General features: G+C 37.4%; 1 protein-coding gene across 1 annotated transcript; it reads right to left on the bottom strand.

The window, feature by feature from the left end:
• Positions 1 to 3,046: 3,046 nt before the first annotated feature.
• On the bottom strand, positions 3,047 to 26,060 carry LOC103713918 (increased DNA methylation 1-like; the record flags this gene model as incomplete). The annotated part of the gene is made up of 9 exons (XM_039117046.1): positions 3,047 to 4,528; positions 4,666 to 4,861; positions 6,384 to 6,483; positions 10,058 to 10,144; positions 16,114 to 16,346; positions 17,585 to 17,670; positions 18,279 to 18,307; positions 18,683 to 18,807; positions 22,659 to 26,060. Coding segments are annotated over 9 exons (4,416 nt in total), but the record flags the coding sequence as incomplete, so codon positions are not given.
• Between the last annotated feature and the right edge of the window lie 1,102 nt (positions 26,061 to 27,162).

Genomic DNA, 27,162 nt, shown 5'->3' with positions numbered 1-27,162 from the left:
TTTCCCCAAGATACCTTCAGTTATTGCCATTTTAGTTAGACTAGTTAGAATATTTGATCTATGTTATTAATCAATACATGTTGACATATGTTATATTGGAACTGCTGCAAGATTGAATAATATATTGATTAAATAAATTTTAGAATTTATTATTACTTTAATATGATATGTAGCCTTGCATATCATCATCTCTCCACACCATCCATACCTGAAAACCCCACCCAGTTGATTCATACAACACAACTGTGAACAAGTAAGCTTCCAACTGAGATAATTTATGAACAAGAATAGTCTTTTGTTTTCCTAATAAACATGTTTCATTTGAATGCCAGCAACTCTGCTACACAAGGTCCATCTCCACCCAATTGACTGTCAAGGGAACAACTCTTTCATCATTACGCTCTACATATTTGGCAAGATTGTGGATCAACATGACGACAGCGTTAGCAAAGCCGAGTATCCCTGCAAGACTTGATCCAAAATATCATGTTTGTAAGTAGAAAGTCCCCTTGTATATTCACCATTCCCATTGTACAGTAGCTGCTTGCCACATAGTCTCACTGGGTCATGTCATGTCATGAACAAGCATGGTAAGGCTGGTGTAGGCAATAGAGGTCAAAAGATTATTCTGCACATTATGGACATTTCTATAGGAATTTCAAAGTTTCCAAAAGACTCCAGGGTTTATGATATCGCGAGATCTTATGCGGGAGGTGACTTCTGAGTTTGTAACAGGATATATCTCCTTTATTCTAACAAAGAAATCCAACTGAAAGAGTGCCATTTCCACTTTTAACATTCCTTGAGCTCTCTGTCCTATCATAAAGGAGTGTGCATAGAGGACTAAGAGCAAGAGGGTGGGATGCTGTCTTGCACACAAGGACCTTGCACATTTGCTACATGGGACCAAGCTCATGACGTTCTCTTTTATGATCATCAAGCTTCATGTCAAGGGCATACTCAAATCATCACTTCCGTGAACTTACAAACAACATTGGTGTCAATGAAATACTCAATAAATTTTATCAACTCCAACTATTATCACAAAAAACTAGACTAATTTGTTTTTTCTCTAGTGCTTTACTACAATAAAAGCTTTTAACTAAAAGGGACATGCTGCTTAAGCCAAAAGTGCAAAGAGGTGAAAATAATGAACATGATGGAAACAAAGACCTGGAGATAACTTCACACGAGTAGCTGAATGCAAGAAAAAAATCAGGTATAAAACATTGTAAAGCATACAGACTGCATCATCATGATAACTGCATTGAAATTCATCTAGGTTCTCTCAAATGTCTTAAAAGTTCACTAGTGGACAATTAAGCAACAATGAGAGTGAATGGTTAGATATCTTGGATCTCATGGTGGATGGAAAAATCACACTAAATTTTATGACAAACTATTGACTCTCAACTGATGAAACAAGTGACCTGTTGTTGGGCCTTGATGAAAAAAACATTTTTCTCTTAACAGAGCTCACATACTAGCAAACATTGAGACAAGAAATAGACAACAGGGCTGCAAAGGACCTACAACCACACCCTGGTAACATCAGGCTATCACACAAACATCAGAATGATCACTGTTGACTGTTGGCAATGTAAGGGGAAAACTTAATCAAAATATTTTTTATAATTGACTATCTGTTAGTTCCAGACACTTCATGCTAATCTACTAATCTTAGGTAATGTATAATAACTTAAGTCAATTGTATAGACGCTGACATAAGAGATCAGGACCTGAATCATACACTGTCAACATTATCTTTTATGAATTCAGTGCAAGCATGCATGCATGCATGAGGGGCAAATCAGGTAACTTTTCCATCCAGACAACCGACCCAGTATATTATCCAATGTTACAGCCGCAAATATACATACACAGAAAGCACATAGACCACACGATACCACTAAACAATAATAACAATAGGTTTCATACAAGATTATCAGCTTAACCTTTGTAACTAAAAGAGATCAGCTACCTACCCAAAAGAATCATCCGAAGGGCCATATTCCTTGCAAAGCTGAAAAGAGTTGGAAGGAAAAAGATGAAAAAAGAAAAACAAATCCCTCAAGTGCCATAGCTCCAACACCTTTGGAAAGCAATTTATTTGATTAAGCTGACTGCATCAAGGTCACCTGCTTTTTCAGAACATAGGCATGCCGTTTAGAGTGATAAAGTTTAGCAACCTTGTTTAAGAGAAAAATGGTTGAAAATGGAATCTTTGACAACAATAAATTGAATTAAAGCATAGCGTTGATAATGAAAGAACGGAGTTTCCATGTGAAACCGAACAAACAAAAGCAAATTCCTGCCATGAGATATTATTGAACATACAAGGACTTAATGGCAATGCTGTTTTGCCCAAATCCCACACAGTTTTAAGGAGTACCATTTTCATGGCCAAGACATCAATGAAAAAGTAGGGGTTCTTTTTCCCTTTTTTAACTGTTCAGTTGTCCATTTAGCTCATACTTTTATTACCAATTCAGAGTTCCCGGACCCGCCACAGCAAGTGGGTTTTCCTTTTACCAAGTGTTCTTATAGATGGTTATAACACAGTGTTGAGAAGCAAAAATATGCATCCACTCTGAAACAAGGTTTCACGAAAGCGCTGGTTTATTGGAAATTATGGCAAGTTATGTCTTCAACAAAAACTACAAAAAGATAGCCTCATTAGTTTGGCTAGCATGCATTAAGACTGCAGAAATAGAAGGCTAGACAGGTACAGCCATTCAAGTCTTCAATAAGCTAATTAATACAACAGTTAAAGAAAAACAAAGAATTTCTTACCAGAAATTTATCTGCTCCAACTTGGCAGACCCCCAGTCAGCCCAGATTAGTTTCAATGCTAGTTTTATGAAAGTGTCTTGAATCTCTATGTCCTTTTGTCAACCTCTCTTCCTAACTTGATTAAACCCTAAACAGCAGTCAGGACGGTTGCATCTGATTGTCTTAAAATGAAAAGCAAATAGTATTTTTCTTCAATTGTTAAACCATCATTCTCAAACTGAAATATACCATCTCCACCACTTTGGAAATCAAAAACATAAATCTGATTAATTTCATTTAATCAGAAATATTTAGACTTGCAACATACAGAATTGCTTCAGTCAGCGGTCCCTTATTCATGAGTTAAGGGAAAAAAGTTGAGGATGAAATGAATCGAAACCATACAACTTAAGAATTAGCAGAAGTGAACAATAAAAGAAAAATTGAATCTGGCTTGATGTTTGCAGTCTTTACTGAGCCCTCTCATAAAAGACAGATTAGTTAGCCTATCCAGTTGATATATACCTAAAGGACAACTCAGTCAATAGCCTCAGAATAGAAATCTCACAATAATTCACTGAAAGAAAAAAAAAACATTTCGAAGCTGCTTCTCTTAACATCACTATTTTCTTCCATTTTCATATGATTCATCAAATGCAAGAGTCATCTGACTGGTGATAAAGTACTTGCTGTACAAAATTAGATAGCCCAAGATTTGAGCCAGTTAAAACAGCTGGACCTTCAGTATCAGCACAGCAAATAAAATCAAATATATAGACTCCTTATGCCTCTTGTGGCTAAAACTTCTAATTGGTAATTTGGTTAAAGCATAATCCTCATTGTAACCTTCATGGGAATAAATAGGCGGACCACTGATTTTTCCATTTCCCAAGTTGAACTGAACATATATTTATAAACAGATCCTCTGAAGGTTTACCATTTCAGCAGTCAAATTCAGCCATCCTTTCAAGCAAAACTTGTTTTTGATAAGTTATATTGGTTTCCTTAGCATTTTCCTAATTGCAAATTCCTGACATTGGACTAATCTCAACTTGAATGAATCAATTGTTGCAGGTTCTTGAGTTGCTGATTACCAAAAATGTTCCTCTGTAGCCTGTCGAGTCAAGAAGCCCCAATTTTTTAGCTTCTGAAGCATCAAAGAAGCATTTCTGTTCAACTTCATCACTTCCAGAAGTTAATCTACTAACTCTGTTCATGGCATTTTCCCCTACCTCATAATATATATATTGACATCCAGAGATGTTCTGTTCTGCATTCCTGATGACGCCTTCAGTTATCCAGAACTAGGATTAGGATTTAGGAGTAATTTCATTATCTGTATCGGGAGAAGAAAAAGAGCTAGAACAAGAAATGTTAAGCAGTAGATATTGGGGCAACTGAAATCTGGGTGGAAACAGCATGCTCTATTGAATAGAACTAATCCATCTCATACACGTTAGTGTTTTCTGATCCTTGCGCAGAATGAGTCGATATTACTGGCACTATGTTCACTAGATCAGGCTGCCAAAATAGGGGATCAGATGCTGGCACTAGTAAATTACCCTACTGATGATCAGCCTGTTGTTCTGCTTTCAGTGTCATATGCTGTTTGCAGGCAAGGAGACTGCATCCGGATAAACTCTAGCATTTTCAGCATCTTGTTTTGCAGCCTCAGTATCATTCATCTCATTGGAACCCCCTAGATTCCGAGTCTGATCTTCACTAAGATATAAATCACTTCTCCCTCCAGCATTTTCTGAAAAAATGTTTAGAAGTTAGACCCAGCATACTTCATGAAATATTTATCATTTGGATAATTTCCAAGTTAAATAGATATCAAGCGAAAGAAAATAAAAAATAGATATACAGTGCTATATATATAGCGATCCACACCTGATGCTTCAGCTGAAACTTCATCCAATCTCTTTATCAATAATGAGGTTCCAGGAAACAGCATTAAGTTAACCTGATCAAGCCACCTTTTCTCATTATCCTCAATGGGTTTAAATCCGAAACCGGATGTCCATGCATCGACCAAATTTGGAATGGCTGATAAAACAAGCATCTTGACTTTGAAGGATTTCAGCAACTGCCTCCCAAAAAGTAACAAAATTTGGTAAGTCTATATGGTGCATAACTTATGGAGAACTCGTGATAGTGTGGTTGCACTCAATCATATTAACCGACCCCCACAAAAAGCGGAGATCATCTGTCAACAACTACCACTTTAGTTTGTGCTAAAATGAGTGGAATTAGAGCTTTTCAATATAACTGTAAACTAAACAGCATATAATTTCTTCAAAAACACTCTTCTAAGAAAAAAAGAAAATAAACTGGCTTGTTTCTGGTACTGGCTCTGGTAGCATTCAAGAATCATGAATCAGAACTATAGCACAAAGTTCTGGACGACAAGTGCAAATAATAAACTAAGATGCAGCTACATAAAAAGGTTACCAAATAGTTCCTAGATGCGTTTATTCAGCCCCTAAGTACCAAAGGAGAAAGTCCAATGCCTAAGTCGGCATTGGCGGTCAAGTTTCATTCAGGCCCAGCCAGGGTCGGCAGAACCAGTACCAGGCAGCGTACCGATTACCCGGCGGAACGAGTCGGTACGGGCCCGCATCGTGCTACGCCAGGCTCATACCGACACAGTAGAAGAGGTGGGGGAGATGGAGAGTGAGAGAAGAATAGAGAGAGAAGGGGGAGGCCGGTAGAGAGCGGAGGGCCGAAGAGCCGCCGCAGGGAGAAGGCGGAGGCTGGAGAGCCGCCGCGCAGAGGAGGCGGAGGCCGGAGAGCCGTCGGAAAGCCATGGGAGAAGGGCTCCCTCTGGTCTCCTATTTCGAACGAAACAAGGACTAGAGCGGGCCCCTCTTATGCGGCTCCTCCGCATGCTGGGTCCCCGACTAGCCTCTTCCTTCCACTTTCTTTTCCTTTCTCTCCCTCTCCCTCCCTCCCCCGCTCTCTTTTCCTCTTTTTTCCTTCGTCTTCTACCCTTCCGACGCCACTCTTATTTTCGTCACTGGAACCGTCCCGATCCACGGTCGGTACAGCTCGGGACGCCCCGAACCAGACGATTCGGGACAGTTCTGCCGACCTTGGGACCAGCTTTGTGCAGCAATCTACATATGCACAATAAGACATGCAAGAAGCATGCACTCTTTTGTTAATTTAGCCCAATTGTCAAATGTTGTATATAAACTAAATAGCATATAATTTCTTCAAAAATACTCTCCTAAGAAAAGAAGAAAATAAACTAGCTTGTTCCTGGTACTGGCTCTGGTAGCATTCAAGAATCATGAATCATAACTATAGCACAAAGTTTTAGACGACAAGTGCAAATAATAAACTAAGATGCAGCTACATATAAAGGTTACCAAATAGTTCCTAGATGCATTTTTTCGGCCCCTAAGTAACAAAGAAGGAAGTCCAATGCCGAAGTCGGCATTGGCGGTCAAGTTTCATTCAGGCCCAGCTTGGTGCACCAATCCATAGATGCACAATAAGACATGCAAGAAGCATGCATTCTTTTGTTAATTTAGCGCAATTGTCAACTGTTGCAAAAAAAATTATAGCGCAATTGTCAACTGTTGCAAAAAAAAAATTATAAGTACCTTCTCTACAGCATCCACCAGCCTTCTACACATTCCTTGGCGGCGATGCTCACTGCAAGTTGCAATGAGAGGCATCTCTGCCACTCTGACTCCATGCACCCTGCAGAGAAATAAAGGTGAGCATGTCATATTCAGGACAAACAGCTATAGTTATGGGGAAATTTTAGTCCTGCCAAGAGATGACGTAATTAAATGTTGTTTTAAACACAATTTTTTAGGGAGAAATGATCTTGCAACAAAATATCATTAATACAATTTAAAAAAAGGAATGTGGATAAATGTGGTCTGGGCGCAGAAATATTGTCTGTTCATTTTGCGATAAGCATGGCACAAGAATAATACATAAATGCACTTGAGTTTCAAGATTTTCATCCATTTGGCATGATCGTGATATGTATTTATGCTTATAAGCCTACAAACATCTAATATTAGCTAACATAGGAAGAAGGATATCTTCTAGGGAAAGCTAAAGACAGAGAATAAAATTGTAAGCACCAAAACAGGGAAATAGGAATACAAAATCAAATTGAAAGCATCAAAAAGGGAATTACACATGAATATTATCTAAAACTAGCAATAGATCTGCACAAACTTAGCCAAGCATCGCACGAGTATTATCTAAAATTGGTAATAGACCTGCGCAAAATTAGCCAGGCCTGCCCAACCAGATTATGAGCAAGCTTGGACAAAGTTTTCTAGCCCAACAGGCTGGGTTGACCAAACTTTCAGACAGCTGAAAAGCAGGGCAGGCTCGGTTCACCAAATTTTAGCTTGACCCAGCCCGATATAAGACATATCAGTATATGTTACAAAACATTTATATATTATTTTTTTAAGAAAAATGAAAATAAGTACTAAGAGAGGGGAATGGGAACTCTAAATCCCTAGTCATTCTTTCCCTTCTCTGGTTGCTGCGCCCATCCCCCTCAATTCACCAGAAGCAACCAACCCGGCTTCCTGAGGTATTCCCACCTCCTCCACTCACTAAATCCCTCCTTCCTAACTCTCTCTCTCTCTCTCTCTCTCTCTCCCTCACACACACGTGTACACACCTTTCCCTAGCCCGAAGATGTTCCCTCTCTGTCATCACCTAATCCTACTCGACAACCGACTGCCATCACCCAAACCGTGAGACCCTCATAAGTCATAACCCTTTCTCCCTTCATCCCTTCCCCACCACTAATGCTCAGTCAGGTCGGACCTCGGCTCCCCCATTTTCCATGAGGCTGGGCTGGATTATAATTTTCAGGCCCATGATCGAGCCAGGATGGACTTGGGCCAACATGACAAATGCTCAAATCTAGTTGACAATTGTCACTAGATGTTGCCTGCTAATTGTAAAAGGCTTTCATTATTTCATTTTATAGTTTCGTCTTAAACAACAATCTTCATCTTGCTTCACATATTGAATCATCATAAGAGCTAAAATGTTCAAACTAATCTTCCCTTTTTTCCACATCCAACACACAGACAATAACACTCTCTATAGCCTGAGGTTAACCGAAAGTCAAACTTCTGGAATTGGAGGTTAACGCAGCAATGATCAGTCTTTGCTATGGATCAAATTATTGAACCATACAGTGTGAGGTTAATGAATAGGTTGGGCTTAGTTATCTAAAGAAAGATTTGGTGCAAGAGCAGATCCTACCATGTACAATAAAGTGACGACTCATAATTTAGAAGAAGCACTTTAGGTGCAAGAGTTTCCTACAAGATTCAGAAATGGGTGTAGCACTCTAGGTAGAAGTTTCCTGTCACCAAGGGTTAGCAACCGATACTTCGCTCAAGAACCAACTTTACACATTTCATGTTAATGAAGCCCCACTTTTGTTACTGCCAAGTTTTTTGGGACTGTACCTTCCTGGAAATGTGAAAAACCAAGCATAACGATCTTCACTTAACCAAAATCATAATTGGATATATTTTGTCCTTGAAGAAACTCCAATCCCTCCACCTCCATATTTTCTACATCAACACTCTTGTAATTAAGAAGGAAACTACAAAACATAAGATTTTCAAAATATTAAGAGAGAACCTAGGATACTGATCAAAAGCAAGAAAAACAACTACATAAACCATATACAAGCCTTCTTGTTGCACAGTGCGGAAGGAAAGTATCTTGCTGATTTCTGCCATTTTGACACAGCAGATGAAGGCAACCAGCACGTGCGAGTTAGATTCTTGGGCATGTCTAGACGTTAGCTAGAACCTCATGTCCACAAAGGTGCAAGATGGTTAGCATAGAAGGAGATGGTAAAGAGAAGTTGGAGGGTGGGGGAACCTAATAGTCCCCTAACCCCAAGGTCATAGGCTTAGTTACCAAAAGCAAGTGCGGGTGCGGAAGTGCAGGTGTGGGGAAGTGGCTCTCATAAATAAAAATTTAAAAAGAGACACTTAGGAAGGTGGTGCTTCTAGAGTTCCATTGAGATTCCAAAGTGGCAGTGCCATTACGAATGAAATATTGCTGCTATTATGGTCATAAGCATAGTGAAGTCCATCCATCCTTGAACTAACGGAATCCTAGAGTCACAACAAACAACCACCCCAAAACCCTCAGCCTTGTTTGCTCGCTGCCTCCCTTCAATTTGTCACATGCGATGGAGATGACACACAGAAAATTGAATTCGGTGTTGCTTGCCATAGTAACAGTATTATTGAATTAGTTGAAAATTCTAGAATAACACATCATTTCTTTCTTTGGTCAAATGATTCTTAAAATTTTTCCTGGGTTTTAAAAATCAGGAATTGCTTATTTTTTATGAGCTCTAAAATTTATTCAAGACTACTTTAGGATTCTAAATTAATAACTTTTGCTGTTGGTGGTGGTGTTATTGCTATTGTTGGTTGCTCTTGCCTCTTGATCTTGAATAACATTACATTCTACATTTTTTTGTTTTTCCTTTCTTTTTTTTAGCATTATCAGTAATGTCATTGTTTTCTCTGAAGGTACCGTGAATTCTCAGCACTTTTTCTGAATCTAAATCTATGCTCCTATCTGAATTATTCCCAAATGATGAACTTGTCACCATGCATCTTACAAGCTTCCATCTACAAGGATATCCACTCTACCAAATGCAAGGCAACTCCATGAAGACACGACACAACTACAAGAATTGCCATCACAAAATGAACAAATTGCAGAAAGTCAAAGGCTTCAAAAGTCCAATACATCTTAATCTCCTTCGCACCAAGAACTTTTAACATCTTAGAGACCTATGCACTCATTTTCTTCAACTGCTGAATGCTTTTGAATTATAAAATTCTCCCAATAAACTTTGTGAAACCTTTCTTTATTAATCCACTATATGAACTTCATACTTTAAGGCAAGAAATTAAGTAAATAATACACTGAGATTTAAGCTCTGACTAAGACTCCACCATCACATCCGTACCCTTTTATAGACTAGAATGTAATACCCTCTCATTGCTACCATTCCAATTCCTATGTCTCTCCACAAATCTCAACAATTAAACAAGTATAACCAAATTCCTATAGAAATATATGATATAGTTTACAAGATTAAAAATGCAGTGTAAGACTTTCAGATACATGAAGCTGGAAATGAAGCTAGAGCCTAGACATGTCATTTTAGTTGCAGTGCAAAAAATTCTTGAAACAATATTTTGGAAAAAAAATCTTGACTGGGATCTCAATCCATGTATCAAGCTATTACCTGATGGATGCAACCGCTATGATTCCATCACCCTTTTCCAAGACTACAGTGTAAAACCCTTGATAATTTAAGCGAGCAAAGTTAGACCTGACAAATTTTAAGATCCACATAAAGTACTGCATTGGTAGATAAACAGCTAAAAGCCAAATATTATTTAAAAAAATCAAGGAGAAACAATATGTTAAAGTTTGTTGAGAGAAAAATTGAAGATACATGAAAGGAGCAAAGAAAGAAGCACAAGAAAATTTCTGCCATTCAAGAAAGCTTGTCTTCTGTAATCGGTGTGTACACTCATGTTCAACTTCTAAAATTCACATTGGATACATATCCAAATAGGATGCATATCAAATACTTGGACACTAATTGAGTTTTTTTAAGCTTTTAAAAATTGGCAGAGTTGGACTCCAAAAATGAGCTCAACCCACTATAATAATGTTAATGTGAGCTTTTATTTCCTTTAGAGATTGGTCAAGAATTTAGGTATTAGAATAACTTTGCAACATATCATTTTTTTTTAAAATCTTAAGCTATTTAGGAAGTTAAGATGAAAAATATGCACATTGAAAAACTTTGAATGTTTTACACAATATTTTTTGAATTGTATATGCATATATTTAATTAGCGTTATGTTTCTATGTGCCCCCATTTTTCCTTTTTTTCCTCTTGATGAGTCAAACACTAGTGACATCCGTCCAAATCCAATTCTCATGTCCACATCCATGCAACATTGTTCATGAGTGCAGTCAAGATGCACCTGATGCTGATTTATTTAATTATTTATTCAGCAGCACAGCAAACAAAATAATCAGTAAACATTTGTTACTCATTTGCATTGAAAACAACAAGATCTGTACCATCTTTAAGAGATACGAGCATTTTTACATCTGTTAGTTTATCCCTTCACAGAAAAACAATCACTTTGCATGTCCGGACCTTGTTATATAGTGTTACCCACTATTTATCCACAGGTATAATTGGTTAAGATACGTAATGAGTCAGTTCCCACCCCACTCCTCTTTCTCCCCTGCCCCTTACACTCTAAAAGAGAAAGAAAGAAAATTTAAAAAGAACAAGTCCAAATTCTCTCAGTCCAATCTACTACAGTTCAAATATATTCCCATATCCCCCACCCACCCATTTTCAATTAGTCCTTGTATTCTGTTCTCCTCCACATTGCATTGCATGTGCTTTTCTAATTTACATCTACAACCATGACAATAATGTGACAAGTTATAAATTTAAATCAAATAACACCCGCATCTGTTAAGCACTAATAACTCTAAATTAGGCCAATCTACTTTCATCGCAATCATGGTCATTAAGAAATGCAATTGCAAAGCAAGAATGCATGGAAAGCATAAGATTAGAGAAAGGATAACATAATGGTCAAATGGAGAACAAGAGAACACTGAAGGAAAAAAATAATTTGTGGAATCCACTATGGGACAAATTTTATTTCATAACATCTTCAGAAGACTGTCTACTGTTCTTCTGGTAACATTTTATAGTTTATACAGAGTACCAAAAATTTGCTATGACCCTAGAATTAAAGAATATTATGGATGATAGCTTTTATGTGACCAGGTCTCAAATAATCAGACAAATAGATACAACCCTTCAAAGAATAATGATGGAAGGATAAAATAAAGAAAGAGAAGATAGGAGAGGAGATAGAAAATGAACAGATTAGTAGAATGGAAAGTTTTCATGATTTTGCTAATTGTGGGATCACTTTCTCTATTTAATAGATAGAGCAGTCATCATATATGATTGACGTCCATAATGCCCTAAAAAGTGCCAATGAAGGGTATACAATGTGCCTTATGGGCTCTCATGACTTTGATCCACAAATTAAACATAGCCAATGACTAACACAGATCCAAAATATAACGCTACATCATGGTGACTACATTTTGCCATCAATTAGCAAAACATGTATTTACATATTCTGAGAAAAATTAGACCCTAATGACTTAACACAAATAGCAGACTTAGCTAAACAGCTCCTATTATACCTAAACCTTAATAACAAAGAATTCTAAAAAGAAAATATATAAAAATCAAAAATATTTAACAAAAAATATTTTGCATCTTCTGACAAGTTTTGGGCACCCAAAACATCCATAGATAGCCCAAATGCATAAAAGTAACATTTTGAAAATCTCAAGATCTTCACAATGATTGTAGGATTTCAAAAACTAATATATAGTGAGAAGATGCACCTTTTTATGAACCTGCTCTCTAGTTTCACAACCCGCTCTTCCATATTTTTAGCAGTCTGGATGTAACCAACTATCCCTTGTACCAGTGGACAGAAGTTTCACAGTGATCTTGGGAACTTGGAAACCTACTTGTCATCTTTGCCTAAGGCCTAGCTAACACAATGACTTACCTGGATATGGTCTGACTAGACCTAAATCAGAATTCTAAATTACGGTAGGTTTAGCAGACAAGGAGGTTAAATATAAGGTAAGACATCATATGTCACAGCTCTTTTTTTCCCTCAGGGTTAGTGCCAATTAAATCAAATGGAGTCAATAGCAGCTCGTGAGTTGCAACCAGACAACATCACAACTGACATACTTTTCAATCAGGAGGTGAGCAAAACACCAGATTCCAGGACAATTCAATCATCATGAAGTTATGCATTTTCTTCAAGATTGAGAATATGAGAGCTTTGTATAGTATGGGTATGATTGAAAGGATGGCGTTGCACCTAATGTTTGGTCAATAATAGATCTAAGATTAGGAGGCACAGTATGACATGACATCTTCGTGTAGAAAAATGTCATCATCTTATTCTCAAGCCAACATAAAGAGAAAATAGGCTTAACTATGATGGGATTGCAAGACTCCTTTCTTGTATCAGACTTAAGATCAAGAGCAAGAAGATAGTAACAGGAATGCCCCAGTGACAGAGGAAGCTAAATGGTGGTGATTCCACTCCTTATCTCTCTTTTCCTATTTACTTTTTCTTTGTCTAGAGCCAAATGTGATGAACTTCGAGCTATGCTTTCTCAGCTCATGAGAACTAGAACTTCAAATGACAGGCCATCATCCTCCAAAAGTGTTCCTCCATCACAATATTAATATCGACTTGATAAGGCCACAATGAAGAAGGCAGTTGAAGTCAGAAATTCATTTCCAAGGCCTCCCTAATGCGATAATATCTCATACTCTTAATTCTCCTTCCAAGACTCTTCCATCATGTCCACCAACTTGAAACCCCAATAATTGCAAGATCTAAGTACGCCTATGAAGTCATCAATCATGGTGCTGAATCATGGGGAGACACTCAAGTCCAAGAAAAGTTATCTAAGATTGAACATGAGGATTTATGCTTTGAAGTTTTGACAGAAAACAAATTCACGCTTGATAAATGGTCTTAATTTCTCCTCCCCTCACTTATTCAAAGATATGAAGATCCCTCCTCGCAAGGAGTATATACATGCTCTCATTTGTGATTACTACACCATTAATTCAACCCAAGCCTTGGGGAAGAAACTAGAATTTATTGAACAAAATCATATGGAACTACATCAATTGCAATTGGAGATATTCAATGAGAGGTGTAAGAAGAAAAAACTGAAATTAACAAAAGAAATCCCCTACACCATCAATTTCTTAGCAAAGGTTTGAACTCAAGGACGAGTTCCATGCAGCAAAAGTGTTTGATGCAGGAGCAATGGACCAACTATGTTGGATCAACCCATTTTGGTTCAGCCCATTTTGAACTGGTAATTTAGTCAAGGAGTTAAAGTCTAGTATTAATTATGCTAATAACAACCAGTGGTTATTATGCTTAATTATGTGTTATTAATATTGAATGTGTTTGTTAATATTTCTATGCTGATTGATAGTTCATGCACGGTGACTTTAGAGTTTGGAAAAGTATTTATTTACTTGTCTTTTAAAATGCTGTAAACATTAATAAATGGGGAAATGTAAGGTCATCTTGTGTCTATATAAATAGATAAGTAGTAGAGAAAGAAAGATAATGAAGAATTTGAAATGAAATTTATGTTAAAGTTCCTTCAAATTTAGTGATGGATTCTACTTGTTATCTATCTTTTTCTATTTACTTCTCCTTTATCTTGATCCTTTTCCCCTCTTTTGCTTAATCCCCTACTTTTGCGACATCATCAACCAAATCACTAAATAAGCTAGTACATAAAAGAGATGGAACTGCTAAAATACAGTAGATTTGGGAAGTAACATGAGGTTTACTTATGATTGGCTGTGGCTATGCTATACAAAGGTTGCTAATTGAGTTATTGCACATGACACAAGAAATTTGCAAGCATACGATAAGAGAAAGGATCACCAAATTATAGAACAGTTATGCTATGTTTGGTTTAAAGGAATAAAATAGAATTGGAGCAAGAATCAGAAATGGAGTAGAAACAGGAAAATAAGGAATCAGAATCACCATTTCTGATCCATGGTTAGGGCATGAAATGAAGAAATGCGCAGAAAGGAATAGGTCATTCCATATGAATGTTTAATTTAGTCAGTTGTATCCTAGAACTGAATTAAAACTTGTGGAATTTATATCCTTGACTAAGAAAAAAAAAGGCAAAGCTTAACAATGTTTCTTTAACTTCAAATTTTGATGAAATCATTAATTTTCAATTGATACCAGAAATGGCACTACTGATTATATACCAAGAATACAATTTATTCCCTTTTTCCCATAAATGCCGCTAAATAATTCATACCGAAGATATCATTCATTCCCGTTGGAATGGAATGACCGCTAAGCCTGCAAATGGGTTAGGTTGACCCATGACCCGACCCAACCTGACCCACTTAGATCCGATCCAGACCCAATTTAAAAACCTGTGGGGCCAAGTCAGGTTCCAAACTTAAACCCGTTCTTTATTTTGGGTCGGATCTAGGTTTCTTGAGTTTCGACCCAACCCGATTGTTATATGGGTCGAATATGGGTCTTCTGACCCGACCCAAACCCGAAATACCCATTAACCTAAGGTGGCAGGGGGGTGTTAAGTTGGTGTACCATCTATAGTCTACTCTCCCAAAGTTAGAGATTAGTCTCATGCAACGGTGGCATCCATCATCAATTAATTGCTTTGAAATAAATGGTGTCATCATCCCACCAATCCAAACTTCTTGATCTGATTTTATTCACATGATATAAGGGACGTTGTGGCAAACTAGATAGCTAATTCATATCCTTTGATGAAAAGTTTGACTTTTAGATTATATATTAATATTGTGATTGACTTGGCATTCTATTCATGCTTTGTTTCAGTCTATTAGATATTTTTAAATATAATAATTCGTACAATCCATAAGGAATGCTCAACTTTTGGAGCTCTTTTCAATTGTTTTTTAAGCCTTGTTGGAAAAAAGTTATCATGCAAAATGTATCATAACATGCTTCCAAAAAAATATTCATGTCTTATTATCTTATGATGAAGCAAGGATTTTCTTTTATCCAAATTTAACTTTCTTTTTAGAACTCCATATGTGTGACCCAAACCTGACACAGACCTGATCCGAACCCAAAATTTTCTAGTTAGTATCGGGTTATACATGGACCTACTCGAACCAAATGACCCGTTGGGTCAAATTTTAGCTATAGATCCGACCCGACCGATCTTCTATTTAATTGGGTCTGAGTCCGACATCAAAACCCGAACAAGAAACCGAGTCGGGTTGGGGTCACTCGTGACCCGGTTCGACCCGACCTATTTGCACCTGAATGACTTCTTCCCATTTTAGAGTGGAATCACAATCCCTTGTTTGATAGAATGTCACTTCCAAAGGAAAGCTCATTCAATTATTTGTTGCATAATAAAACATTAAAAATGAGATCAAAGCTGGAATGTCTGTTCCATTCCAGCAAACCAAATGCCGCATTAAAGATCTAGAAATGTTTATTTTTGTGAAGTATAGTGCAAATGTCAAGATATGGAAATGCTATACAATTTTAGCTACACAAATATCCAGTAACAATGATAAACAACATAACAAGATGACAAGCTATAAGATGATGTGAAACAGAATCAAGCCCGACGGCTAGAAAACTTTACCGCCTATTGTACAAGACATGTGGTATCATGTCTATGCCTGTTCTAGGATCCACCATTGGAAGAAAGCATTCCTCCATGATACTTAGGGCAATGGCTAGCTTTGCGTTGCATTCTGCCATTAGTGCTATTTTCTGTGTAGAGTTAAATTCATGATTGCATCTCAGAATGGTCCATGAATACCCATCACCAAGACAGCTCAGAACTCCAACACGAGAATGCAGACCTGAGTAAACCTGCTAGCACCAGCAAAAGAAAGGGACAAGGAAATTATTAAAAAATAGCAACAGTGATATTAAATGACACAAAAGGGTAGTATCTTAAGAAAACTCTTACAAATTATTATACAAACAAAAATTAATTAATAAAACAAGTCAAAGCCCATAAGGAGATTCTAGATATTTCAAACATGTTTGTAAAGTAGGTGGCACAATGGATACGGTGTCATTTTATCAAGGCATGGTTTGTGCATGCTGTCAATGCATGGTAATGTGCAACAATAATTTAGATCATGGTTATTGTAAGGAACAAACTTGCAGCATCAAGTTTAACTCTTACAAAAAGCATTAACCATAATCTCAAAGCACTGTCATAACATCAAGCTTGACACTTGCACATGATATATCAGCTTCATCTTAGGAATAGAAAGTATAAACTTTATACATATAGTAGTTAACAAAGACAGAGTAAAGTGGCTACAAATATAATGCCAGAACAAAAATTCTGAAGAAATAGTCTATTTTGATGGTGTTTTTCGACCAAGATATGCTAAGTATATAGTAGATGTCAAAAAGGTAATGATAGTTGTCTACATCCTGTTGAAGATCTAATTCCACTAAAAGCTATATGAAATAGTAACGACTGATTAAGATCCTTTGGTAGGTGCTGACTAACCATATGCTGGTTTGCAAAATATTCCACGTATATTGGAAATATCACTTGTGTTACACAAAAAAATAATGCAAGTATACTCTTAATAAGACATGACGAAACAATAAATAGCGTTGACCAAAGTTCGTTGTCTCGGTACCGGATCTCGTGCTTGTATCATCCTTTGACAATGTTGGTATGCCTGGAACAAGAGTTAGTTTGGCATACCAAGTGTCGGTACACCCTCCATACCACATATCAGTTCAGTACCAATATGGTTCAGTACAATCGATATGCACTATATTAACTAGTATGGCAAATCTTGGTGTCGACTATATATGGAAGAACTTAACTATTTCCTATAAATGAGAACCGGCACTTTCTTTTAGTTTCCTCCACTATGTCAGTGAATTTAAGGAAATTAAGATTGTTCAGTTGGACAAAAATAAATGTGCATCTCCATATGCTGAGCATTTGATTCATTTCAAAATGAACTTTATAAAAGGCTAAGAAAAGTTTCTCCCTGCAAATCTAGATGTTTTATCAATGATAAACCACCAATTGATTAAGCATCTTTTTATAAAAGAATTAAATATGCACATACCTCCTGACAATTTCTTCCACAAAACCATGCACCAGGTCCCGCTTCACCATTGCATACAGTTTTTTCCTTTAGGCATATATCATGATCTGTTGATAACAATACAAATATATTAGTTTGTGTAAAAAAATGGAATTGAAGGTTTGAAATTATAAGATATCCATGAAACAAGAGGAGCAAGTAATTTGACTAGCGAAGGTGCCATGAGACAATAGCCTAACATACACTATCAAAATAGTTGATGCCACTTTCATGCAACACATAATTATCGGTATAAGCAAGGTCCACAATCTCGGTACCGGATAACGTATCGGTATCAGATACTGTATATGTACCAGGTACCGTATTGATACTTTATCATTTTGGTACAGTACGGTATACCTCTATGCCAAAATAGTTGTCTTACCTATTTTCTCGATTTTCATATCGGTACGCCTTGGTATGAGCCGGTACGCATATAAGTTGGTACGCCTTAGTACGGGGCGGTGTAACTCAATATAGGGCGATACGGGGCTTCTACCGACTTGAAGATGTGTTTCGTACCGATTTTCTTCCGATATGGTACGGTACGCCCCGTATCGGATGGTATGGGGCGGTACAGCAGAACTTAAGTAAAAGTATTTATTTTGATACGTAATGCAGCAGAATATGCAATAGTATCCCGAACAAAAGCCATGCAACAAACCCAACTGCATACTTGTCCTCAAGAGTTTACCATTCTCTTTCCTTAAAAAAATTTTTTTAAAAAAAATCATACTCTGATATCATTGTTAGACTAACAAGTCACCTCCGAGTTCCAAAAAAAAGCTATTATGAATCCAAAATTGCTCAAAAGATAACAAAATCATGAGTCAAGTTATACATGTATGCAAGCATGCTTACACCCATATACATATAAATATAACATACATGCAAATATACATATATAGATATATAGAGGGAGTAAAAATAAAAGGCCTTCTGAGATTGGGCTAAAAAGATTGTGATGCAATAATGATAATGAAAATCTACACCACTGATTGTGATCTTCAATGTCTAAGTTTGTCTAGAAATCATATGGGCATGTATATCTATGCTAAGCAAAAATCTTCAACAGCTTACATTTTTTTTTCACATTGTGAGCATTCTAATACAGCAAGGGAACTTGAAGCTTCTTTTCCTTTAACCACATCACCACAGGTCTCACAAAGGCAATTGCGGCAATACCAACTGCCTTCTGGAATCTCCTGCATAGAAAAAGAAATAAGCATCAGAATTCAAAATTTGCTATGTAAATTATTTTATCAAAAAAAAAACTTGAATAGCAGACTGGGTAAGAACTCCTCAAGATATTCACCGAGAAGAAAATTATGGAGATAAAAACACTCCATGACATGTTTAGTGTCTCTAGAAGACTGATTTTAAATTGCCTAACTCAGAAACTACTTACGGGAATAAAACCAAAACAAGCACTGACAACAAAGATTACTGGAACCATAGAATGGAAATTGTTAAGTGCGACATTAATCTAAGACATCATACACACGTACACAGCGGGCAAGGATGTGATATTGCAAGAGATTCCAAGCTCATAGTCAGCATCTATGATGCAATACTTGGACACAGACCTAAAACTGCATGCATATATGACATACAGATACCCAAATTAGTCAAAAAAATTAACATACATATTGTTGTACAGCCTACTCTCCAAACAGATATAAGGTTAACTTGATTGATTTCTCTAGATATTATTGCTCTTTTAAACTGGATGGAAATGGTCCAAATCCTTTGTAAGATTAAACAACATCATGTGTCTTGCTAGTTGAATGAGCAAAATAGATACCCAGGTCAGCATCGCTCCCCCGGATTAACCAAAAGAAAATCTCCATATTTGCAAGGAATCATAGGTAAAAGGAACCCTAAGAATTTGATATAGAAAAAGTAGGCATCCTTCTCAATGAAGAGCTTGCATTAGTATAAGATAATATTAGCCATTGATATCAAACACCAGGAAATCATCAAGGAACTGATAAGGCCTGGAGATCATAAAATATCGGAGCATCCTCATCTCAGCCCTTTTTCACAATAATGAAGCAATTTTTACTTGCCAACAAGAAGAGAATAGAACCACACATTTAAGGAGAAAAACCAGCAAGAAATATAGTGGAGTATACAAAATCAAAACAAAAGTCAAAATAAACTAGAGAAGCTTTAACCCAAGCAGGATTCTGTAGAGTAGGATTCAGATATACCATAAGACTCAATACGATATCATGGTACCAAAATTGCTCCTCAATAACAGCTAGTTTCTTGAAGCATGGAGACCTTCAAAGATCTTATTAGATGTCTCACTTCTCAACCCTAATATTAACAAGAATCCGGGTTGTTTAACAACCTTATGTTGCACATATCTAACTCAGGATCAGGATGAAAACATTCACACTGATGGGTACAATAATGAAGAGAAACAAAAATTCTCGATCACAAGATATTCAATACATTCAAATGGAAAGCTAGAAAATGAAATGAAGCTGGCGATGCTACAAGCTTATCTATGTTGAGCAAATAATGAAAAAATTCATGTTTATGCACCACAAGTATATTGGAATTACAGAAAAACTCTGAGAGTATATTGATGGATTAGCGCAAGGAGAATCAAAGTTTAGATGATATTAATGTGATAAGATATATCGCCATCTAGGGATAAGTAGCAAAGAATCTGAGAGGGTACTTGGTGAATATGGATTTCAAGACACAGAGACAAGAAGAACTTGAATACTTTAGTTTGTCGTGGCCTATGATATTGCACTAGAAAATACTTACGATGGAAGAAAACAGATAAACATTTAATTGCTGTTAAAAGTGGATTGAATATATCAACAAGCAGATACATTAAAAAGGAAAGAGGGATCAACATGTAAACTTGGGGATGTGATACCTCAAGAAGGCCTACAAAAGAGCATGGACTATAAATTACAATTATATACATTAGGGAAAAGAAAAAAAGGAAATTTAAACTCAAATTCTCAAGATTAAGTTGGGGTAACTTAAAAGGAAAATGCAACATAATTTGCAAATAAAATACTGTTAGAAAGCAATGCAGTTTAGAGCCAAACCTGTAGGGCATACGTTCACGTGGAAAATTATGTTTAGAGGATTGCTAAACTGGTTCTTGGATAATTTCAAGGTAAACAGCACACATGCAATAAAACTTGATGGTGAAATGATAAAGTACAATGTATGATTAAGAAGAGTTCATACTTTGATGAATTTGCAAGGACAAATAAAATAAAGCTGATGACTATTACAAAAAGCAACCAGAACTGTAAAATCAACTTACAAATATCTAGATAATGGGTAGGACTTGGAAGAAGGCAAGAAAGAAACCAACATGCTCACAATGATGAGGGGAAGGAAAACAGAGATATATAAACATAACTAAGTGCAATAAAAGTGAGTTAAAGGAAATCAAACAAGGAGAAAAAAGTTTGCTACCAAAAAGTGTTGAATGCAAACTCTAGTTGTCATACTAATTTAGACGAAACATGTATTTGGAGTTGCTGGGATGATATTGCTCAGTTCAAAAAATCTGAAGTCAAGAAGCCTTTAGAAAGAATATGAAAGGACAGGACATGACACCAGATGTAAATTTTAATTAGGACAGGATAGGTCATTGGAGGAGTGTCAAGCTGCTAAATCACTTATATGCAATCACCATCATCAATCATCATGATCATCATCATCACCCAAGCCTTTTCTCATCAAAATGCGGTCAGCTATAGAGCAATACTCAATGCAAAGAATGCTTGGCAAAAGGCTTCACGAGATCTTAATAATCAAGAATATAAGATTGATTAGACAAGTATCATATGGCATTAGAACCCATCTATAGGCTTGAAATTGACGTAAAACAGTGGCGCCAGTTCTTACCCAATTAAGCTTATAGGCTACACCATAACATAATGAGAGGAGTGGGCAAAAAGATCATTCAAAAGACAAGACGTTCAGAAAACCAGTTTGCATTTATTCCAGAGGATAACTAGTGATTAAGGACTCATTCTTGCTTAGATTAGAAAAGAGAAACAAAGTGCACATGGTCTTTATCATCTTAGGGAAAGCATATAACAGGATAATATTATATTCAAGTTGTCAAGGACATGTATGATGGAGAAGTTATAAACATTAGATTACTGGTGACAAGATACGGGTTTCTGGTCAAATGGGCATAAAATAAGGGCCAGTACTAAGTCTATAAGACTATACCTCTTTATACTTGCTGTATATTTTTTTTCAAGTAGTCAAGAAGATGATGGCCATAGCAAATGTTATTTGCAAAACATAAGTATGAGTTGACAAAATGAGAATGGAATTGAGTGCTAGAATATGAAGTGAAGCCTTGAAGAATATAGGTTTCAACAAGGTTTTAAATACCATGGATTAAGGCCATCCTGGTTATTCCATAGAACAAGACATCTCATGTCCTGAAACTTGGCATGGTTGATGTCCCATCCCGTCCCAGTTCATTTCCCAACCCATCCCATACTGACACTTGGAACAGTACCCCATCTGACACTTGAGACAATAGGACACCCTGTCATCCCACCATAATTTAAAACTTTGGGTTTCAACATCAATGGAAGAAATTCTAAGTACCCAAATTCGGTGGAAATGTTAATGAAAATAAGAACAAAGTCAAATTGATGGTTATGAGATATTATATTTATGTTATTAGTAGGCGCGGGGAGGTGGTTGGCGGTTCTTCAAAAAAGAAATAAATAAATAAATTCCTTTTATTCTTAGTAGAAAGATCGTTATATTTGGAGAACACAACAAGCAAGATAATTCCACATATGAATTGCCAAATTTATACGCTATTCCAAGAATCCTCAATTTCAAGAAAAAATGTTGATCAAACTTCCAAATTTTCAACTATCAATAGCATGATGTTATTGTTGAGACATATAACCAATAAATGCTAAAAAAAATATTGTAAAACCACATTGCATGCCAAAACAGTGAACAATATTCATCTTCATAATCAAATATCATGGTAGAAGTAAGCAATTTGAATGAAATCTGGACATAAGGGAAATACCTGTGCAGGCAAGCATGCTCGATGATAGGTAGATGGGCAGTTATCACAACATATTAACTCACCACCATCACCACAAAAACCACAGGTATCATCATTTTGATCCACCTCCTCAACTTCCATGACTTGCATATGGTTTTTCCTTAACTTGTATTCAGCAGACCATGCCTCAAGCAGACAGAGGGTGTATGACTTACCAGATTCCAGAAAAAGATTCGAAGATGGTTTTTGCAAATTGGAACCAGCATGAACCTTAAAGTCAGTCACTGAGAGGATCTTGGAGCAGCATTTACAAAGAATTCCATCTCTAGAAATCCACCCATCCTTTACCATGTCTTTGTTCTTCAGGTTCCTGTACTGCAGAACATCTTTGGATGATACAACACCCATCTCAATCAACCAGCATAGCACTGTTCTTGCTCCCAGGATTAATCGCTTCCCATTTATGGAGTGCTTTCCACCTTTTCCAGGAGTCCGCAGGAGCAACCCACAACCTCGTTTTTGACTTTTAAGCTTTCTTAGTGCTTTTGACTGAGAAGCCCCTGCTTTTGAAGCAACTCTTTTATCGCAGGAGCTGAAATCTTTGTTTTTAACAATTGCAGTAACTAACAAGTCATCATCATTGATACGAAATCCACGTGGCCGCTTTCGTCCAGTTCTCTTACATGCTCCAGGTTTGTTTGGTGCGAACACTTTTCGCTTCTTCTGTGGGTCAGAAAACACACTAAATTTAAGACTTTTGTTGTTGGCATGGGATTCTGTCGGAATATTGCCATCATCCGATGCAACAACTGATTCTTCAAAATCAAGACACTGACACTGGATCTTTTTGGACAAGGATGACAATTTTTGCTGGGATTTGCTCATAGACATGGATTTTTTCGAACCAGACCTTTTTGGATTAATTTCATTTTTTGATGATCCAAGACATGCTATATCTTTTTGATCTCCATCTATATTCAACATATTACTTCCAGGTTCATCCTCAAAATGCATAGTTATATTGCCTTTCTTGTCCTTGCCACACTGTTTTGCTGCAATAGTTTCTGGTTTAACATGCTTCTTTTGTGCCTTTCTTGTCAGAAGAACTTTTGGTACTGCAGATGCATCAACTTTTTCAGTTTTTAAAGCATCAAGAGAATGGTGCTTTTCAAGGTATTGTAGCTGCTTTACGCATTCTGAAGTTGATTCCCATCCCAGTATACAGGACTCGTCCGGACCAAGTGGAAGTCCGATATAATCATCAATCTTTCCATCCATATGGAAACTGAAAACATCTCCGCTAGTTCCATCATAAAAACTGCTGATTTCAGTAGATTCAATTTCTGATATTTTCTTGGATCTTTTACGAGCCTTTTTAGCAGAACCATTTGCTGGCTTTGCTGCAGAAACCTGCTCCAGTTCAGATGTTAAAGCCTCAAGGTTCCCAACCTTTTCAGCCACAAAATGACTCTCTGTGCCAATCTTGTAGGCCCCAGCTTGTGCAACAACTTCAACAATGCTATTCTGGGAAATCCCAGAAACATACCCATCTTCCTCATAAAGTTCATCTATTCCATCACTAACTATCCTCCCTTCTGTATAAATAGCTGGCATCTGCTGATTACTTGTTGTAAACTCACATGGCTCATCTACCATGAGCAATTCACCATTAGAACAGGAAGGTACCCCATTTTCCTGATTAATGGAGGATGCATTCAAATGAGCAACTTTAACAGGCACTGGATCATGAGACACTGGTATTCCTAAATCAGATTCCAATTTATTGGCTGACCTGGTTGTTTTATAATGGTGACTTTCCAAGGCCTTGGAGCAAGTCATGTCATGCAAACACCTAGTAGAAGATAATTCCTTTCTTATGTGCCTGGAAAGGCTTTTATGGCTTTTCTTCTGTATTCCCGAACAATTAAGTTTCTGTTTTCCTCCCCTGTACTGGTGCCTGATTTGCAAATCTAGGCAATGCTGTAAACCATGCTGATTTTTGGAACCTTCAATCATCTTAGCCCTGTGATCAAGATCTACGGCTGGTAGAATAGTATTAGTCAAACTAGTTAGTGGAGATAAATTGGATGATGCAAGGTGATTGCATACTCTATCCACACTATCATCCACCAAAATGGCATTCTTTCTTTCATTCAGAAGAAATGTTGCACTATTAACAGCTTTCAGTGCCCCTCCTTCTTTCAGAACACCAATTTTTCTGTCAATGCACACCACTGCGATGAAAGGATCAAGCAGTTGCCATCTCTGAAGAAGTGGTAGAGAGTCTTCTGAAGGCTGAGTCTTTTTTTCAATGAACACCAGTACATCTGTCAGATCACCCCAAAACCTATCAACATTCTCCCATTCCCTTCCACATTCATTCTGTTCTGATTCCGATGCATCAGCATATAATTTCTGACCACATGTCCTCCAAGCTTGACAGAGCGAAGTGATAGCAGGTCCTTGTACAGGAACAGGTGCTATGAAATAGGAAGCCAGTTTAGTCCTGTCACTCCTTTTACGAGGCTCAATTTTCCATCCTGCATCTATAAGAAGGCGATTGGCATGCGCACGGAGGCAGTCAGGAAGATCCCTAATAAAATCCCTCTTTGATGCAGCACCAATTGTGTTCATCTTCAGAATACTTGACTCTTGGGCACCATGGTTCATGTGCACTAGTGCTCCAGGCATCCCCATGGAAGCAGACGATGCAGTAGCTACCAAAATCCTAGGAACAAAGCTCTCTTGAGAAGCAGGAGACGTAACCAATTTAGCTTCAATAACTGTCTTGCCATCTCCCTTGTGTTGACTTCTGCATTTATCATTAAAGGCAACAGCATCATCAATATCACTAGTTCCATCCATTTCTTCATGTCCACTAAACAGATAGTAACTAGATAAGATGCCCTGACCGCATGTTTCAACTATGTGGCATGGTTCTTGTTGATGAAGATGGAGAGGATCTTGCATGGGCACACTCGAAGCAACTTTTGATGGATCTAAGTCAACCAAACTAATATCAGTGTCAGCCAAATTAATGTTATCTTCCTTATTCATATTATTTAATAGTGCAACAGATGATATCCTCTTCACATTCACATTGGGAGAATCTGATCCGGCCCAAGAAGAAGAGCTCTCAGGAAAGCGTTCAGATCCACTTAATTCTCCAACATTTATCTTTGCACTCTCAAACTGTTTTTTAGATGAACCTTTCAGGGAAGAGTAATTAGTCAGAACTGAGCCATCACAATTTAAATTGGTCAATGATTTTGAATGGGCATGCTCATGCAATTGGAAATTCCTCCTTCTTGAGAAATTATTACTATTATTTGCATCATCAGCACTGCTTCCATAAAAAAGCTCCATAAATATCTGATGTTCTTCCTTCGAGCCGTCAAACTGATCCTCGCCAAATACATCAATTTACTCCTAAAAACATTCTCATTGTCACCTCCTCCTTAGATCCCTGTTCTTCATTCAAGTTTTGTTCCGCCATTTCCCAACAAGCTACTTACGCTGACTAAAGTTCTCCAGATAGACCCCGAAATCTCTGGTTGCGGATTCTCCAGTTCATCTCCAAATCACTCCCTAACTGAGAGCGAAGGAAGAAAACAAAAAGAGCCTTTGAAACAAAGGCCCAACCAAACCTGAAATTTCCAATTTGTGGATTCAACCGAAACTTTCACAAAAAATAAAACTTTCTACCAAAGTCGCCTAAAAAACACCCGATCCAAACCCAATTTCCCAAAGAAATCCAAAATGTTCCAAGAAAAACACTACACACAGCAAGAGGAATCCAGAAATTTCTTCCCTTCACCCTACCTTTGCCAGGCTAGGGACAACCCCAGACTCAAAAGCCTTAAGTCCTAGCACATCCATCTCCACAGAGCATAAAACAACGTTTAAAAATTCTAGAACCCAAGGAAAAAGAAAGAGGAATTTCAAACGAGAAACAGCCTCCTTGCGAGATTCCAAAAACCACCAGCAAAAGCCCACCCAGAAGAAGGATCAAACAATTACTCCAACAACCACATTCGTGACCAAGATCCCACCTTTTGACGTTATGTACTCCAATCTTCATCTCCTATGAGCTCAAAAAACCTCCCAAGTACCAAATCCTTCCCATTGATCAAAAAAAGACCAAACTTTATGCGAGAAAACCAGCAAAAACCCCCATAAATCAAAGCAAATGCACGAAAAACGGAGGAAACAAGCCCCGAGAACTCATCTTTGAGAACGATAGGTTAGAGATCCGGGCTTCCCTTGCGTTCGCCGCAGCCGCTCACCTACTTCGGATTAGTCGCCCGAAGAATGAGCTTTACGGCCTCCCCCTGCTGCTTCTAAATAGGAGGGGGGTTCGGGTTCCAGCCTCCCCATTGTTTTGCAAAGGAAAAACCACGAGGCCATAGGGGTTGGGAGGTCCATTTGGGCGCCCCTAAGCAAACACAAGTATTCAGGGAAAAATAAATAAAAAGGGAGAGAGAGAGTGAGGGAGAGAGAGAGAGAGAGAGATAGAGGAAAAAAG

This window comes from Phoenix dactylifera, unplaced genomic scaffold (genome assembly GCF_009389715.1).
Source record: "Phoenix dactylifera cultivar Barhee BC4 unplaced genomic scaffold, palm_55x_up_171113_PBpolish2nd_filt_p 000167F, whole genome shotgun sequence".
Classification (NCBI taxonomy): Eukaryota; Viridiplantae; Streptophyta; class Magnoliopsida; order Arecales; family Arecaceae; genus Phoenix; species Phoenix dactylifera.
This window is presented reverse-complemented; position numbering and strand designations above follow the sequence as displayed.